General features: G+C 48.7%; 1 protein-coding gene across 4 annotated transcripts in view; it reads right to left on the bottom strand.

Annotated features, from left to right (window-relative positions):
• The window catches only part of PPP2R2D (protein phosphatase 2 regulatory subunit Bdelta), a 48,119-nt gene that overhangs the window by 9,376 nt on the left and 20,327 nt on the right, over positions 1-18,416 (bottom strand). For 3 of the 4 annotated variants that reach the window (XR_007406732.1, XM_025467670.3, XM_025467672.3), the window contains exons 3-6: positions 10,004-10,101; positions 6,070-6,235; positions 5,555-5,667; positions 2,115-2,292 (exon numbers count right to left, since the gene is read on the bottom strand). Coding sequence is in view for 3 of the 4 variants with exons in the window: in XM_025467670.3 (XP_025323455.1) it covers positions 2,115-2,292; positions 5,555-5,667; positions 6,070-6,235; positions 10,004-10,101 (555 nt within the window). In the remaining variant the exon portion in view is untranslated. Of the gene's footprint in view, positions 1-2,114; positions 2,293-5,554; positions 5,668-6,069; positions 6,236-10,003; positions 10,102-16,511; positions 16,640-18,416 lie in introns of those variants that run through there. The other variant, XM_025467671.3, reaches the window with a different exon arrangement.

Here is an 18,416-nt window from a genome sequence, read left to right as displayed (position 1 = left end):
ATTAAAAATGGTCTTATTTTGGCTTTACTGATGTGCAAAGTTGTTTTCAAAAGACCCAGTGTTCTGGACCTAAAACAAACACTCAGGGGTGGTGGAGCAGCCCTGTCTCCAAGCCCACACAAAGTATCCAACTCGCAGCTCTGCTAGGCAGCTCCTGTCCTACGGACCGAGGCTCACAGGTGTGAGTGCACAGGCGTGGGAGCAGAGCCACTTGCCACAACGCTGAGGAACCGGAAACGGTCTACAGCTCGCAGCGTGTACAACACATCCCGCAGCGCAAACCTGCATCACCGACAGGGAAAGAGAGCTCTGATGCATCACGACAAAGATGAGGCTGACGGCAGGGGCTTCCTGCCATGCACGGGCCCTGTGCTGACAGCTCTGCACCCATGGGCTCTCGGGTTCCACACACCCGCAGGCAGCACCCCAGGAGCGTGGGTTAACAGAGGAGGAGAAAGGCCTGGGCAGACAGAGTGACCTAATGCTAATTAAGGTCATCACGTGGAGGCCAAGAAAAATTAAGACCATCCCACCTAAAGTTTAGCATTAGCACAAGTACAGCCATCTTAGGCCCCTGTGAATAAGAGCTGAACTTTATGGGAAAAACTGCAGAATGTCCTCGGCAGGTAATCCCTTATCAGAAAGACAACAGAGCCCAGGCCCATGGTAGAAAGTCTCATTCAATGCCCTTGAAAGCCCCACATCAGAATGAAAACAGAACTTGGAGAAATTCTTCCACCCCTTCTGAAAATCCCCTAGACCAGCCTATAAAAAACCCAGCTGTAACCCACTTCGAGGTCCAAGTCCCTGCTCCGCTGTGTCGGGCACACTTGGACGCAAGCTCGAGCTTGCTAATAAAACCCTCGTGCGCTTGCATCGGTGTCGGCTCCTCGGTGGTTTCTCGGATTCGCAATCTTGGGCACAACAATCAAGCTGAACTCGGGGGCCTCTGACACTCCCGAGCGCTTGGAACTTCATTACCACTGAGTAGAGGATGAGCCCTGTCATTCTTAAACAAAAACTTCCTTTCACAGACATAAAAATGTTGGAAAGGTACACATCAACCGCCTACAACAGTTAAACCTTTGAAGGGGGGGATTAAGGGGGAAGAACTTCCCTTGAATTATCTGAATTCTGTTCAAAACGGTCATGTATTAAGAGAAGGATTTAAAATATAAGAATTTAAGGAGAATAAAGAGAAAGCAGGGCCCACACGCATGAACCCTGAAAGACGAGAAGTCCTGCAAAGTTGCAGAAAGAAGAGACACAGCAGGCGTCAGCTCCCCAGCACCTTGGCCACCAGCGTGCGGGGGTCCGGCTTCCGCTAGCTGCCGGCACCACACAAATGACTGTACTGTTGTGCGCTTTCTTCGCAAACTAATGAAATTAATAACCAAATCAAGTAAAAGGACAACAGATAATAAAAATCAAGTGTGAAACGTAGAACTTTCATGGATTTCCTCAAGTGCAAGGGAGCACACACATGCCAAACCCCATCTCGACTGCAGCGCCTCTGGACAGCCTGACAATGCTCCCAAGCATGAGAAATTCTGATGAGGCCCCTTGATGTGCACAAATGACAGGACTCTCATTTCTGGAGAAATCCACAACTTTTAAGATGGGTGACTACCAGTAGTATGTAGATTTTCACTGGAACAGTAACAGCATCACTGCAGCCTTCCCAAAAGACCTGAATGTCTATTCCTTCAACAGCTTGTCTTCTGAAACAGAATGCTTACGCGGTCGGTCACTCCTCGGACTGGATGACTAGCCACCAGTCTACCCAAAGCCAGTGTCTTCTATTCTCCACTAGCAGATCGGGGTGGGGCGGGAGGGACCAGGCTAACGGAACCTCCATACACACTATTTAAATCACCTTTCAGGAGCCCAGGAGGGCAATGGACTTGAGGTCATTCTCATTCTGTAGAGAACCTTCCCGAAGGGTAGAAAGCAGTTCCCATTTTTAGGGACACGTTAAATCAGAGACCTTACACCACAGGCAGCAGGCCACATTTATGAGAGCAGACTGTAATGCAGGAGCAGACACGCACAGAGAACTTCCCTGAAAAACAAACCTATGACAAATGCCAAGACGGCCATCTGAGGAAGGATACTAAAACTTCTATCTGTGATTTCTAAATGCCATAGATTAATTCTCAGGTCATCTGCAGAAAGATATGTTTCATGATCACTATTTACTGAAATGGAATTTATATGATATGTGTGAGCATTTGCAAAAATTCGTCGTGGACTTGCTTCTACCATAAGATCCATAGGCTTCAATATTGGGACCTAGAAATGGAAGGAAATAGGAATTCAAAACAAAGATCACCGCAGCATAATATTACAATACTTACAGTAGGAAACAAAAAGGAACGCATCTATTTTCCCTGCGAGCTGAGAGTTTTGTAGGTCACCCTAAGTGACCAGCGGACAGAGCTATGGAGACAGGCTGTGGGCAGGGTCTTGTCCCTCCTGCGGCCAGCACCACGGCAGATTAAACTGGCTCCCAAACAAACTGCCTGCAGGGCATGGGTGCCTAACGGCGTGGCTTCGCTTGCCTGCCCGTCCCTGGAGCCACAGTGAGCTGTCCGGCAATAAAGTGTCCGTGGAGAGACCCAGTCAAGGACCAACCCCTCCGTCCTTGCACTTGCTGCCCTGAAGAGTGACAGCCAGGTGCCTGGGCCTCTTCACTGCCCTGGTGCCCTGCTGCTCGGCGCACACACCCTGTGCTGGGGAGGGGTGCAGGGATGGGAGAGCGCATAGAAGGGCCTTCAGAGAGCTGGGGAGGTGCCATGCTCGATCTGGTGCTGGCTACCTGGGCAGGTCAGCCTGTGAACACTCATGGAGCAGTTTGCCTCTATGGCAGATACAGTTTCTCGTATGTATAACATACTCTAATAAAAGTTTCTTTCTTTCTTTTTTTTTTTTTTAAGGGGCACAAAAACCCATCTCTGTGCTGTGTGCTGTGGTCAGGGAATAGGACACCTACACCAACGGGTAAAGAGTGGAGTTAGCCAGGCAACAGATGAGAGGAAGGGGTTGGTGTGAGCACACAAATGCCAACACAAGAGGCAGGGCGCCATTATGGGTGATCGTGCCCACATGTGAGGATAGGAAAAAAGTCCCAATGTCACTGACATCTAGTGGGAAAGAAGGCAGAAGTTTAAAAGCAAAATAAAAAAATTAACAGTAATAACTTATTTTTCTAATTAAAAGCCAAAGGGAGCACCTGGGAAGTCTAGAGGAAAGCTCTCACATCATCTGCTCTGCCCAAAAGTCTGCAAAAATGAGCTTGGGGAAATCTGCATTAATATTTCCTTCATTTTCAACCAGCTAGGTGCTGACACCATAGTAGCATTTTCTGGAGCAGGACAGGTCTGTTCTGCAGGCACAGGGCAGGCCACCACCGCCCTCTGACGAGTCCCTAAGTGATCAAAGCACATGGCAACTCTCATGCTGGGACAGAAAGGCTGCTCCTTCTAACCAAGTCCCTTTTCTGGCACTAAAAATTTAAGAGGAAAATTTCAAAAGAGCAATAGTTGACTCCTACCGAACTAAGTTTAGATAAGCAGTCCTTTTTTTAGCTTTCAGAGAGGCAATTAAATCAAATACGGGCCTAAAGTCACAAAGGTCAATTTACAGCCTGTGACTCTGAAACCACAATGTGTTAATAACAGCCATTTCTGATGAAATGACACTTTGGCCAGTTAGACCAAGTGTGTCTGGGTGAATGTATAAAAGTGCTTCTGAAGAAAACCAGCACTGGGCCCAGTAAGACCCCTGGTTCTTCTAGCAGAGGCATGCAAGCGTCTGGTGTGGCAAAGTGGGCTGAGCTCAGGGAGAGGGTGCTCGGCGGAAGGCTGTGACAGACAGGAGACCAGGGCAGAGCAAGGACAGCCCCCAGGGCACCCAGTGCCTTTTCTGTTCTGTCACACTCAGAGTTTCACATGTTGGCAGCTGTCACCCCAGTGCCGTCACTCACAGGGCTTTATTACAGCCACATGGATGTGAAAGCAGGGGCACGGGGGCACAAAACCTGCCCACGATTACATCAAAACATCTTGGTTCACATCAGGGTTTTATAAACTCGACCTGAGTCAATTACATTGCTTCTCTGTGTCAACTCTCTGGACGAATGGCAACACTCTGGACCTAAGTCTATGAGCCATCCTGCTCTTCTTGGCCACGCTGCTGTCTTCCCAACCATGGGTAGCACTGCCTCCACTGCTGGGCTGTGGCTCTGTCCTCTGCACCTACCACCCAGCACCGTGGTGCACCGAGCACCGAGAGCATGAGGGACAGACCTGAGACAGGCCACATGCACTCTGCCCCCAGTGTCGCTACGGTGGGGTGTGGAGCAGGGAAGCGTCCCTGCAATGTGGTGTCCCTCCCTGTGGCACCTCACCACTAATCTGCAATGTGTTCGCTATGTAGGTCTTCACTTGATAAACAATATTCAACAATGTAAACTTTGTTAAAAAACAAATAGGCCAACCAACAGACTTCAAATGTAGCAGGTGATGGTTTTAGGGACCATGTCGAACGACTTCCAGCGTTGGTCCCCCCGCTACTGCCTGTGCGCACGGTGCGTCCTGGTGCCCCACCTCTTTCCCCAGAGCCCATCCAATGTCACACACCCTCCAGGGTGCGCACCACTGGGCCAATCACAAGACAATGGACCTGACTCAATTCCTTTTACTCAATTTCACAGATGTTAAAATGTGGACAAAATCTAGGTATCAGAACTTATGAAAATGGTCATTTCGAAGGGTGCCCAGCGATACCAAAAAGGCAATGAAGGATACTTAAAAATTTAACAATCAGGGGCACCTAAGTGGCTCTGCTGGTTAAGTGGCTGCCTTTGGCTTGGGTGGTGAATCCAGGGTCCTGGGATCGAGCCCCGCGCTGGGCTCCCAGCTAAGCAGGGAGTCTGCTTCTCCCTTTCCTCCCTGCTTGTGCTCTTCTATCTTGATCTCCCTCCCCCCACTCGTGCTCCCTCTCAAATAAATAAATAAAAACCTTAAAAAAAAAGCATTAAAAAAATTTAACAGTTAGAATAAGAAGTGATGATACTATGGTCAGGCAAAGAATTCTGAAAGCTCAGTGTGTGCCTCAGCTAACAGGACACCAGCTAATGGGAACCCTGGCCGTGCACGCCTCGTCTTGCATCCAAAGCCCACAAGGCTTCCTTCAGGACACCGCTCTGAGTCCCATGTGCACTGCACCGCCACCTATGTGCTACTTACAACCTCTGCAGTGTGAGGCAGCTCACACACTGAGAGAGATTTCTTCTGTAGGATTAGATAGGAGTCTTTAGGATCACTAGATTTTCTGAAGATACCGTGTGACTTCCAGCTTATGTGAATGAAATACGAGGAATCCCAATTTTAACACACATATAAACTGACGACTAGGATTACAAGCAGCTTCCACGAATGAGAAGGCAGGTGTTGCAGCAGTCCTACTGGCCGCCTTCTCTACCAGCTGATTAGGTGCTGTCCCCGACACACTAGGAAGAGAACTGGGTAGTTTGAGGAAAGGCAGTGTGTACCCGCAGTGCTGTAATTCGAAATGGGTCTCGAAGCCGTCCATCTTCATCTTTCAAGTTATAACCTTCTGCTCTTTTGTCCCGTTCACTTATTTTCCATAATTTAATAGTTTTATCTGAAAATAAAAACCTTAGTTTCCATATTAAAAGAAAAACTGATTCATGCACCACTATTAGTCCAGTATTACAGCAGAAAAACTACGTGGTTCTATGTTGATTTATAAGCTATGAGACTTTGAACATTAATTTCTAGTTAGAGATAAACCTGGATTTTGTCAGCGTATTAAGTAAAGATGTGGAAGCATGCGCCATAGAGCAATGCCACACGGGGAGTGTATGCACGTGCTCACTTCTATATACTTTAAGTTTTTAGCCTATCACCTGCTATCTAGCTAATAATTTACTTTCTCCCCAGAGTTTAAAGCAGAAAATAAAAAGTAATGTAAAAATTTGCTACACTCGGCAAATTAAAAATAAAATCCTAAGTCAAACAACCACTTAAAAATAAAAGCTCTTACCATTTGTAGAGAGTAGAAAATGAGCAGCATTCTGTTGTGGTAACCACCTAATTTTATTAATTTTTTCCTCAATTTCTAGACTTTTCAAATAGTCAAACTCTGGTTCATGACTTTGAAAGGTACTGTAAACATTATATTCTCCCCTAGAGTGAGGGCGGCCTTTATTCTGCAAGGAAACATGAGCTGTGTTAATGAACAAAGCACAGTGCGGAGAAAAGTTCAGTCCCATCAATCTGAATATAAAATGATCACACACAGTTTTTAAAGTTCAAGAAAACCCTGGTCAAGAACTGACAGGCGACACTCCGACACTCCGTAACAGAGGCTTTCCCAGACCTTCTGTCCTGCTCCCCTGCACGCGCTCCGGAGCAGGGCCTGCGCAGGAGCCAGTTGAGGCTCCTGCACGTTTACATTTTTTCTGGAGAGGCTGGTGGGCCCACAGGGGGCAGCACTGTGCAGTGTGGCGCACAACTGGGGAACAGCCAGCCAACACACTTGTACCCACCCCCACCCGCCACCCCCGCCCCGGGGTACAGTCACCCATGCGGTGACCAGCCCAGCAGAGGACATCTGTGATGGCACTTTTTCACACACATAAAACTTTTCTACACATTACAGTAAAAGTAGAACACCCTTGGGGAGATGCATATTGTCTTCAATAATAACCCACTCTGGGAAGGCAGAGTAAGGAGGAGGTAAGATCTGGGAACAAAGCTGGACAAGATGGGGAGAGCACAACAGGAGCTGAGGGCTTGCTTTTCTTTTAGGAAAGAATAATACCTGGGTGGTGGGTTCATAAATGTAATTGTATTAATTTGAAATCATCTGTATCCAGAATGACATTTTCTATGAAATAATAAAAATACTACATAATTAAAAACCAAGGATACCAAGATTTTAATTCTTGGTATATAGTCAGCACCTAAAATCACATATTTTAACACTTTAGGCTGTGTGTCAAAGAAATCAAGTGAAACGGAGGAACCCTTATGTCTAGATTTCTTTATATTTCTGAATTAGGATCGCATATTATGAATCTGCATGGCTTTTTTGTGTGCTGGACTCTCCTGGAAACCATGCATGGACTCCAGGATCTAGGACATGGTTTCCATGAGCAGGTGTGTGAGGTGCATAAACTCTTCCGGCCCGCACCCCTCTCTACAAGTAAGGAGAACACCAGCAGATGCTTCTAATTTTCCAATGAGAAAAAGGAAATGGAAATCTTAAAAAAAAAAAAAAATCTGTGGAATCACTTAGTTCCACACCTCAAGACTATAATGAACTCTGAGAAAACAGAATAGGAACAGCTCTACGAGGTGCCCACATGCACGTGCTGCCCATCCTCCCAGGCACGCTCTCCAGGAACGGGAGCCCAGGGCAGACGCTTCTTGCACTGCAGGCCCATCTTCCTGTTAGGAGCCACACCAACCCCCACACCTAAAGCCTCTGTCTAATAGGTGAGACCCCACATCAGGCTTCGAGGACCCACCGGCAGGGACTGGTGTCCATGCTCTGTCCAGGGAGGAGTTAGGTACAGAAAAGGCGAGAGGAGGGGCCTCAAGACAGACGTGCCTGCCTGCGGCAGGTGGGTCCTGGGGAGGGCAGAGCCAGAGCCATGAGGCTGCCAGCCTAAGTAGCTGGGAACAGGATTGACAAGCAGGACAGGAAGATGATGGAAGGTGCATCTGGTTTTCAGACACATGGAGTGCTGGTGTCACTAGAGGAACTACTCAAACAGAATAGTTTGCAGAGTGAGCTGCAGAGCTGAGCCCCCTCCCTAAACTGCTCACCTTACACTGACACGTTGGGCTTCTTGAAATGGATGGCGCTGCTCTAAAAAGAAAAAAAACTCAAAAATCACCCCGCTGCCTTTGTTCCCTACGGCACGTTGGTGCACATACTGAACTCCCGACAGCTCCCTCTGGCCCCAACCCCCAGGCTTGACATTGACACCTAGGCCCCCGTCGGCCGTCAAGTGCAGCCCTGCGGCATCCTCACCCTGTGTGCCTCGTGCAGGCCGGTGCCCCAGCGCTCTGCAGGGAGGGCGGTGGCCGCATACCTGACGGCACTGGAAAAATCCAAGTCACAGTGAGGGTTACATATGACAACTACCGGAATAGTTTCAAAATAGATGGAACATGAAGGCTCTGTGTTAACCAAAACATGAAGAAAAACATGGGGGAAAACAGTTGCCCAGGGTTTATGAAGTTGCAGATGGCCAGGATTATCAAATTTAAACAATGTTAACAACCCCCTGCTGTATAATTGTGCTCTCTCACATTATTAATCATGATTTAATACATCTGAACAAAACACGTCATGCTACAGGTTCTCAAAATTGTAATGCCCAACATTTTTTGTAACAAGATGCTTAAGTTTAATTATAATCTATTTCACATTTGAAGGTAGTATCTTTTAGGTTTAGTGACTCACAAAAATGAGAAAAATTTCTTTTTCTATAAGGATACCATTAAAACGGTGAACTTTAAGGAGCTAAAAGTGAACTCTTAAATTTACAACAGCTATGACTCAGTAATCTGTTAAATAATCCTTCTGCTAAAAGTAATAAACTCCACTGATGCTGAAAGGGATAAAATACATAGTTCTTTTAAAACAGCACCATCTAATAATCTACCTCTGGGGAAAGAATGCAAAATTATAAACTTATCAAACCATCTATGAAGATCTAGAGAGACTATCTCCATAAAAGAATTCCACCATCACAAACCAGAAAAAATAGGATTAAAAAGGTTTTAAAATCTACATGGATGTATCCAAATTAGAGCTGCAACAGGTCTATTTTAATAACGATGCTGGCATCCCATAAATCTCTTCCCATTTACCAGAGCAACCCTCCACTCCTACTGTGGGGGCGCCCAGGGCTCACTCTCCCGTAGATGCCCCTAGGCACCCCCTCTCTGGTGGCAGGGCCGGCATTCGCTGCCTTGCACATCTACTGGAAGGAAGCAGAGGCCCACCAGCTGCCATATCAGTTTTACCACAAAAATAAGAGACTAGAATCTGGAGATGAGAAAGTAACTGCCCATGACCTGCCTGGACACAGACAAGGGACTCATGTGTGAAGCTGTGAGGGAAAGAGACAGATCTTGACAGAAACCCAGGCCTGGCTGCACCGTGGTCCTCGCCTGGAAACATGTGCACAGCAGCCCAGCGAAACAGCAAGTGATCTTGCTTCCTTCATCAGCAGTCATCACGAACTCTGATGAGGATCCCCAGAAAGGGGAGGCGGTGCTGGCAAGACCTGGTTCTCCGCCCCATTCTGAAAAAGAGGGCTTCTCTGCCCTTTCCCCCCCAAAAGGGGGAGTGACCTAAAAAAACTGCTCATGAGGGCAATTCATCTTTGGGGTCCTCCCTTTCTCCCAGCAAGGACGGTGGGGCCCTCAGGGGGCAGGGCAGCAGCAGGGTCGCTCACCTCTGACTGAGGAGGGAGAGAGATTTCATGGCCCCTCAGGACACACAGAATCTTGCCTGCAGCTAGTGCGGCAGGAGCCATTCGGAGCACACTGCACAGCTGGACAAGGACTGGGAGCCAGCACCTTCACAGGCTGAAGTGATTTTCACCAACAGCCACTTTAATTACTTACAGGATGAAAGCAAATAGAGGCAGAACTCCATCACGCCACATCCTGCATTTGGTCCTCACGACAGCCTGTGGGTAGGGCAAGGACTCCCTGCTCGCTGCCCCCCGAAGACACGGGCACAAGGGACTCAGTTGGGGCCCAGTGGTTGGATGTCAGGGAGCTGAAACACAACCTTGCTCACCCCCGCGATAAGCTTCTCAACAGTTAATGTGATGTAACTGAATCTAAGTGAAGTCAGAGACTGAGATAAAGTGCTTGTGCTCCTTTCCTTCCTTCCAAGTGACACGAGAAAGGCTGGATTTCATTTGGCTTGTGGACTGTGAATCACTGACCTCTTGTTCCCGCTGAAAAATAACAACTCTGCCGCCCTTGTCTCCTGTTGCAAGAAGGTCTCCAGAGTAATTAAATTCAACAGTTGAGATGATGTCAGCTGTCAATAAAATACAGAAATAATTCACCAGATTAGGATTTTGAAAGGAATAATAATATCAAAGGTCAATAAAAAAGATTCAAAAGAAAGACACATATAAAACTTTCTCCCTGGATAAAGCAACATTTTCATGGGAAATGTGTAATTCCCAAGCAGCCCATTGTGGTTCTGGCACCCAGAGCCCAGGAGCACATATGGGCTTATGGGTTTTGCTGAGTGGATTGAATGCTTGGTCACTAGGACCCCAGGATTTATCTAGACAGCACTATTTTTATATAAGAATACAGAATAAAATTTAGGAAGTCAATGGAAAAAATAAACCAAAAATATTGGTCCTAGAAGACTGCTGTCTCATTTTATGATGCATGCAGGCATGCCTAATATTAACTTATAAATCTGATTCTTACATGACATTAACCGATGTTTTAATACTCTTTGCAATAACTTTTGCTAGATTCTGTACAAAATAACATTATACACAGTACAAACCTCCTTCATTGACTGGATACAGTCATTACCATTGAGAATGACACCATCACCTAGTCACACTGCTGGTTGGACACCTGACATTTCTGACATTATCCACACAAAGATCCTGGCCATCAGCTCATTAAGGGTAAAGGCCACAGGGTACAGACAGGCAAGGGGGAAAGAAAAGTTCTTAGGTGTCCTAAGGCTAAGGCCTAGAGGGATAGATTCAACTTCATGAATTTCATGAATTCATGAAATGCACTCCTGGATCAAGAAAAATAAAAAAGACAGTTTCCTCCCACACGGGGGCGCTGCGCGTGGACTGATTCAGGACAAGGACCTGGGCTTGGTCCCGCACAGGCTGCTGTCTAGGCTGCTGTCGGCAGGCTCCTCCACCCCAGGGACCTGTCACCTTCATCAGCTGCCCTGGACAATCTCCTCTCTGGCTGCTGAGAGGACGAGGATGAGCTGGGTCAGCACCAACCCACCCCTGCTGCTGGGACACCAGTGCAAAGGGCCCGGCCAGCTGTGAGTGCTCTGCACAAGCAGGGCCCCACGGAGGCAGCGGGAGTGTTCAGAGATCAACACTGCTGCACAGCTACTGTGACCAGTGTGTCCAATACTAAGAAACAGACCCCACAACTGAAAGTGCTTGAAGAACTCCCCCCAACCCGCCCCAAAGCTGCCATAAGTCCTACAAATCTTAAAGGTGTGCACTAACATTTTCGCCAAATGGTTCATACAGAACTTCCGGAGAAACAAGCTCTCACCTCACCTGCGCTGTGCATGACCTTTACACACACACTGAATTCTTTTGCCTGGGATGTCTTTCCTTCCTTTTTTTTAAAGAAACAAAAAACAGGACTAGGAGACTAGGCTTCTTGTTAGAAGTGCCACTTTTAAAATTAATTTCCTCAAAATAACCCAATTTGCTTAAATGAAATTAAAACATTCTGTATTGGACTAAATGGGACTAAATCTGTCATTCATACCCAGGGGGTGTACGATATTATATAATTAATGGCATTCTAGCTCTGTCAGTGATTTTTAAACTTAATTAAAATGGACTAAATCTTTTAAAAGAGAAACTTCCATGACTGCCACTGGTGAGAAATTATTTTCATTAAGCTATGTAAATATGTATGAATCTAAAATTAGAAAATGCTGTCCGCAGAGTTTAGAAGAGCTCTAAAGTCAAAATAAATATACAAACTAAATACTAACAACATTACAAAACAGAATGTATATTATCAACATAAATTTAATATGATGGCCATTACTTTACAAAACTAGTGTGATGCTTAAAGTGTAAATATGGTGCTGAGGGCGCCGAGGGGGCTTGACACCTGCCGCACACCGCATGGTGGCTCTGGCAGCTAGAGGCCCCTGCGCAGGGCCCGCTCGGTGCCGCTGGCCACAGGTGACGGCACTGCGTCTCCGCACAGGGGCAGCGAGGCTCCCGGGCGCCGAGGCACTCTGCTGGGAGGGCATCGTCTGGCTGATGCAGAACTTACTCAGGAAACGTTCAGGTCGGACTCAGAAACCATGATGCACATGTGGCAGCCCTAAGAACCCAGCTCTGACTTTCTGTCCGGTGTGGCCCACTGTGGGCACGGGCCTTTCCCTCCCACCACCACAAAGGTGCCGGAGAGAACCGGAAAGGTGTCCATTTACAAAGCGACAATGGTGGGCAGGCTTCGACACGCAGAAGACGGCAAGGGGCGGGAGGCATGGCAGGTGACAGTCTCAGTGCACACGGGGGGCCGAAGTCTCAAATCTGCTGGGGGCCTCAGCCACGCTCCACACCAGGTGCTGGGCATGGAGAGATGGCAGGAGGCCATTTACTGAACTGCTGAGTCCCTAAGCTTGTCCCCATCCTGTGAAGTGAGAGCATGCGGCTCCTCCCCTTCCTGCTGCCCACCCAAATGCCAGCTGCCAGGAGGGACGAGTTCCCATCACCTCCAGGCCTCCTCTCCAAAATGATAAATCTGGGTAGAAAAGGCTTCAAGGTTCAAACCCTTGGGGTCCCTAAAGAAATGACCAAGCACAGGGAAGCCCTCCAGGTGAAAAGCCCACCTGCTCACGGAACTGCCTGTTGGCACCAAGGTGGCTGCATCTTAGACATGAACCAGCAGCTCAGGCTCTGCAGATGGTGAAAAGAAAATACCAGAACAAGGAAGCTGGAGGGAAGAGGCACAGCGCATCGCCAAAACATCAAAGACACGACAGTTCATGTCCTCAGGGAGCTAATATTGTTCTAAGTGAGCACGGCCCTGCGTGAAGCTGGTGAGCCTCCCGGCAGCCCAGGCCCGTGCTAGGGCGCAGGGTGCCGTCACGTGCAGCGGGCTTTGGGGGGAGCGGCATGCCACTACCCACTGCCCTCTACCCACTACCCTCTACCCACTACCCACTACCCTCTACCCACTGCCCTCTACCCACTACCCTCTACCCACTACCTACTACCCTCTACCCCACTACCCACTGCCCTCTACCCACTACCCTCTACCCACTACCTACTACCCTCTACCCACTACCCACTGCCCTCTACCCACTACCGTCTACCCACTACCCTCTACCCACTGCCCTCTACCCTCTACCCACTACCCACTACCCTCTTCTACCCACTGCCCTCTACCCACTACCTCTACCCTCTACCCACTACCCTCTACCCACTACCCACTGCCCTCTACCCACTACCCACTACCCTCTACCCACTACCTACTACCCTCTACCCACTACCCACTGCCCTCTACCCACCACCCTCTACCCACTACCCACTGCCCTCTACCCACTACCCTCAACCCACTACCCACTGCCCTCTACCCACTACCCTCTACCCACTACCCACTGCCCTCTACCCACTACCCACTACCCTCTACCCACTACCCACTGCCCTCTACCCACTACCGAGAAAGGGAAAACAGGCAAGTGTGCTTTGAAATTCAAATGGTGGAAATAAATTTAAAACTCAGCACCTCTTAGAGCAAAAACACAAAGAGGTGGACGAGAGGAAAGAGAAGATAATCAGAGGGTCAGGTTAGGTGGCGCGTCATCCAGGTCACAAGCTCCAGAAAGGCGAGAGACAAGGAAATGACGCAAACATCAAAGAAGCCCGGGAGCCCCGGCCGATGCGGGCCGCTGAGCGCCGGACCTGCCCCGGCGGCCTCCGGGACAACCGTGACACAAGGACAAGAGGAGGCTCTCAAGTCCTCCACGGAGAGCCAACAGGTCCCACACCAAAGGGCTCGGAGCGCATCAGACGGGATGCAGGAAAAGGGCGGCTGGAATGCAGCCATCCTCGAGATTCTGAGGAAAAGGGGCCCCCGGGTGGCTCAGCGGCTGAGCGTCCGTCCGTCCGGCTCCAGCTCCGGGTCCCATGTCAGGCTCTTTGCGTCCAGCCCGCTTCTCCCTCTGCCTGTGTCTCTGCCTCTCTCTGTGTCATGCATAAATACAATCTTAAAAAAGATAATTCTGAGAAAAAATAATTTTCAATCTATGATTCTACACAAAGCCAAATTTTCAATTGCGTTTAAGAGAGGAGTAAAGATGTTCTGGAACATGCAAAAACCACAACCAAAGCCCCCTTCTCAGGAAACCACTGGAAGATGCAAGTTGGCAAATGAGAATAAACCAAGGCAAAGGAAGATGGGGGACGTGACAGCCCAACACTGGCGAGGACAGTCCCAGGACTGGAGCCAGGAGCCCCGCAGAGCCGCAGGCCCCGCGGGGAGACGTCGTCACTGGGGGAGAGGAGGGCTAGAGGGACTCACAGGCGGGGACACCGCACTGGACACAGAACCGAGCTGTGGACCCGCGAGGCAATCATTAGCTCCGGGAAATGAAGCCCGCGTGGAAAAGAAAACGTCCTCTTCAGTTAGTAACCGACACTATCCGCACAGTCAGCAGGAGACGCCCCACAGGATGCTCTCAACTCTCTTTCCTTTTTTTTTTTTTTTTTTTTTTTTGCAGGAAAGGCAGGGGTGCACGTGGGTAGAAGGTGATGTGAGCAAAAAAGCTAAATCATCAGTTGCCATAACAGGAAGTCAGTACTTACTGTTCAAAATAAACCCAGGAAAGAGCCGTTAGCAGGAGAGGGCCCAGTCAGGGGCCCCGAGGAAGCTTCTGGGCTGGGTGGGCAGGTGGGGAGAGGCGCGGGAGGGCAGAAGGAGCAGGAACAGGACATGTGGAGGGGAAGGGGCCCAGAGGGAGACTGTCGTCAACAAGCCGGAGACCATGAAGCCACGTTCACGTGCCCGCAGCCTGGCGGGGCCTAGGGGGGCTGGCGACATGGGGGAGCAGGGCCCCCACCCTGGGAAGGTGCGTGGCGGGGGGCGGCGTGGGCAGTCGGGGAGGGTGGGGCGCACGAGAGGCGGGTGAGCACCCAGGTTCACAAGTGGTCTCATCAGATGGCAGCTCTTCATTTCATCAAGGAAACGCAGGACTGCCACAGTATCGGTGCCCGGGTGAGATCCGAGGGCAGCAGCTGATTCTCAACGTGCAGCGACGTACTCAGTGACCGCTGTAAGCGGGCGGCTGCCCGGGACCCTGGGGAACAGAGCACGGAGTCCTGGCGCCCGGGCGGACATCTCAGTGAGTGGAGTCACTATGAATGAACCCCTTGAGCAGAGCTTCTGGAACGCTCGGGCAGGCAGATGGGGAGACAAGGTTTGGGTCCTGCCAGGAGCAGGACGACGGGGGCCGAGACACAGACTGAGCAAGGGGTGGCACGGAGTCAGGCCTCGGGGCCGGGGGAGGCGGCCAGCAGTAGCCGCGGGTCCGGGTGTGTGTCTGAGTACACAGGTGCTTGCTGGATTAGTCTTGCACTTTCCCAAACCTCTAAGCTTTTCAAAACAAAACATGCAAGTGTGAACATTTCATTTCCTCCACGTCCGTCGATCTGTACTGCCACTGCCCTGTGTCCAAAGTGACCGTCATCTCAGGCTGAATTACCGGGCAGCCTCCCGCCTAGCTTGCTCCACTCCCTCCCACGCCCGTGGGAGCTCCAGCTGCCCAAGGCAGAGAAGGAACCTTCTCAAAGGCATGAATCGGACCATCACCCTGCTTAATGGCCTAGCAATACACAAGTGTCAGCACTCCTCCGTTTACCAAATAGTACACAGAATCAGAACTTACTACCCAAATTGTTGAGTCATTGTCAAAACAAAATGAAACCACAACAATGACAGGGAAGATACAGTTTCCAGCTATTTCATTTTTTCTCTCCTCTCTTCAGGTAGTTCAAGTTGTGGAGGATTACTTAAATGCAACCTCCTGGCCAGAGACCTGTCTGTCCTTGGTAAGGAATGCAGCTCTGCTGACCCCAACAGCAGCAGCAGGACGTCGGGGAGACCCAGACCTGTGCACGCTCCTCCTGAGACCACCGGCCCCTTCCTGACCTTCTCACCTCACTGCCGGCACTGCGTGAAAAAGTCCCAGAAAATGGTCACGATGAAAGCCAATCTTCTTTTCCCCCTTAAGGTCTCATCAACACCCCATCCCAGGCTAGTAAGGATCTCGAACAGTGCTCATCCTCTTCAGCTGTCAGCCAAGGCAAGTGAAAACCACCACACACCCGCCCAAATTGCTGTTCCAAGTGTCACAGGATGGGGAACAACAGGAACTCACACACTGCTTGTGGCAGAAAAACTGCACAAGCCCTTGGAAGACTGTTTGGCAGCGTCTGCCAAGGCTCAGCAACCACACATCAAGGACCCAGAAACCCCACACCAGACACACAGCCGCCAGCAACACAGGCGCTTAGTGCTACAGCACCTACAGAGGCACATTCACACAACAACCAACCAGAATGTCCAGTAGAAAGAGGCACACATGGTGGAGCATTCATAGGGTGACACCACACAGCAATGAAAGCAGGCAGATTTTGGCCACACCAAGCAAAAGAGATTAGTCTCACAAAGAAAATACTACAGAGCACTTACGGTGTGATCCCATTTATATCAAGTCCAAAAGCAGGGGAACTGAATCCACAGTGCAAGTATGGCCAAGGGTAGGTGGGTGCTTTTCCGATCTGGCTCCCAGGCACCCGGGACTGTGCACTCCATGCTTGTGTGTTTTCATCGGCAGCCAACCTCATCGTACCTCCCCTACATCCTGTTTACTGGTGTCCACCTTCTCCCAGGCTCTCATCCTGGGCTTCCCAGGAGCTGACTCAAAAGCCGGCCCTCCCCCGCCTGGGCCTCCAATCACGGAGCTGTCCAGCAGCCTTCCCTAGAAGAGGGGTCTGCTCTCGCTCTCCCGCCTCCATGGCCCTCCACAGGTGCTCCCAGACCACCTGGCAACCACCTCTTCACCCCTCGTCCTTGCCTACACTTCCTGCGCACCAGTCCCCTGCCTCACCGTTAGTGATTCTGCCTATTTCACTCAAAAACAGAAGCACCCAGAACAGATCCTTCACATAGTTGTGCCACCAGGAGGGTCCTGCCCCACCTGGGCTCTTCGAGGATTCGGCTCGGAAGACAACCTTCATGCTATGACACCATCCATTTTCGCCCTCTAACAGATAGATTAGTCCTAATTTCACATAGACATGCTGTAATCTCTCATCTTAAAGAAAAAAAAAAGCTGACCTCCACTTCATCCTCTTAAAACAAAGCTGGACAGTGCTATGGTCTCACAGTCTCCACCTCCTTTCTTCCCACCCTTTCTGGAGCTCACTCTAAGGCGTGTCTGCCTCCACCATTCAGCAAGATCACCTGCTTCAACCCACCCAGGTCCTTTCTTACTGTCACCAAATCCATTCTCTCCTCTATCTCTGAACTCTGTAAGAGGTGTATCAAGGGCACTGACCACACTATTTACCTTATGCTCCATAGTACCTGTTAGAGTGGCATGCGTATATATTATAGGAACTCCGAACTATAACACAGATAATTAATCCAGTGACACAAGGCTTTGGGAAAATCACACTAAAAAATTACTGACTATATTCAGATTTATGAGTACTATCTACTCTCCAAGGACAAAAAGTCTACTGAGAATGTCAGATAAATAGAGAATTTCTACTTATTATGGTGAATACAATGATAGAGCACTCTGAAATGTAAATTACACATTTACATAAAAAATTTTCTACTAGCAGACACAAATAAATGTGCATGTATATATATGAATGTATATATTTACATATATAAACACACACAGATATTGCATTTTTAACTATCTGTTCAAAGCAGATCACCAAAGGCAAGACTTCTCTTTCAGAAACCAGACATGAACTAACAGAAGTGAATTAAGCCTTCACCAAACATAAAAAATGGAAAACCTGTAAGAGATATAGTAGGGTTCTAAACCAGACACACTATAATCTCAAAAGCAACTAAAACAGTTTCTCCAAATTATGAGTAGACTGGATAAAATGGCACAACAGAAGGATCTGAATATCATTTTCTAGTCAATCACTAAAAAAACAGTTTGTGGCAGATTATCTAAATAAAATGGAAAAATCAGAAAGGACAACTGAAAGTCATTTTTTCTGCTACCAGAATAAACAGTATTTTAGTAAAAGGAAGAATAACTGTATCTTAGGAATGAATACAAGGATGGTTTAACATCTCAGGATAAACCAACACAATAATATACCATGTTAATAGAATTAAAAGACAAAAAAAAAAAAAAATCACATGGTTATCTCATCTGTAGACAAAGCACTTGACAAAATCTAGCACCCGATCATGATAAAAGCGCTCATACACTAAGAACAGAAGGGACCTTCTTCAACTTGATAAAGAGCACCTACAAAAAAAAAAAATCCACAGCTAACATCACACTTTGAGGGAGAGAGAGAGAGGCAGAGACAGTCAGAGGGATAAGCAGGCTCCATGCAG

The sequence above is a fragment of the Canis lupus genome, chromosome 28 (genome assembly GCF_003254725.2).
Source record: "Canis lupus dingo isolate Sandy chromosome 28, ASM325472v2, whole genome shotgun sequence".
Lineage (NCBI taxonomy): Eukaryota > Metazoa > Chordata > Mammalia > Carnivora > Canidae > Canis > Canis lupus.
The sequence above is the reverse complement of the archived record's forward strand: the minus strand, read 5'-3'. Positions and strand labels throughout refer to the sequence as shown.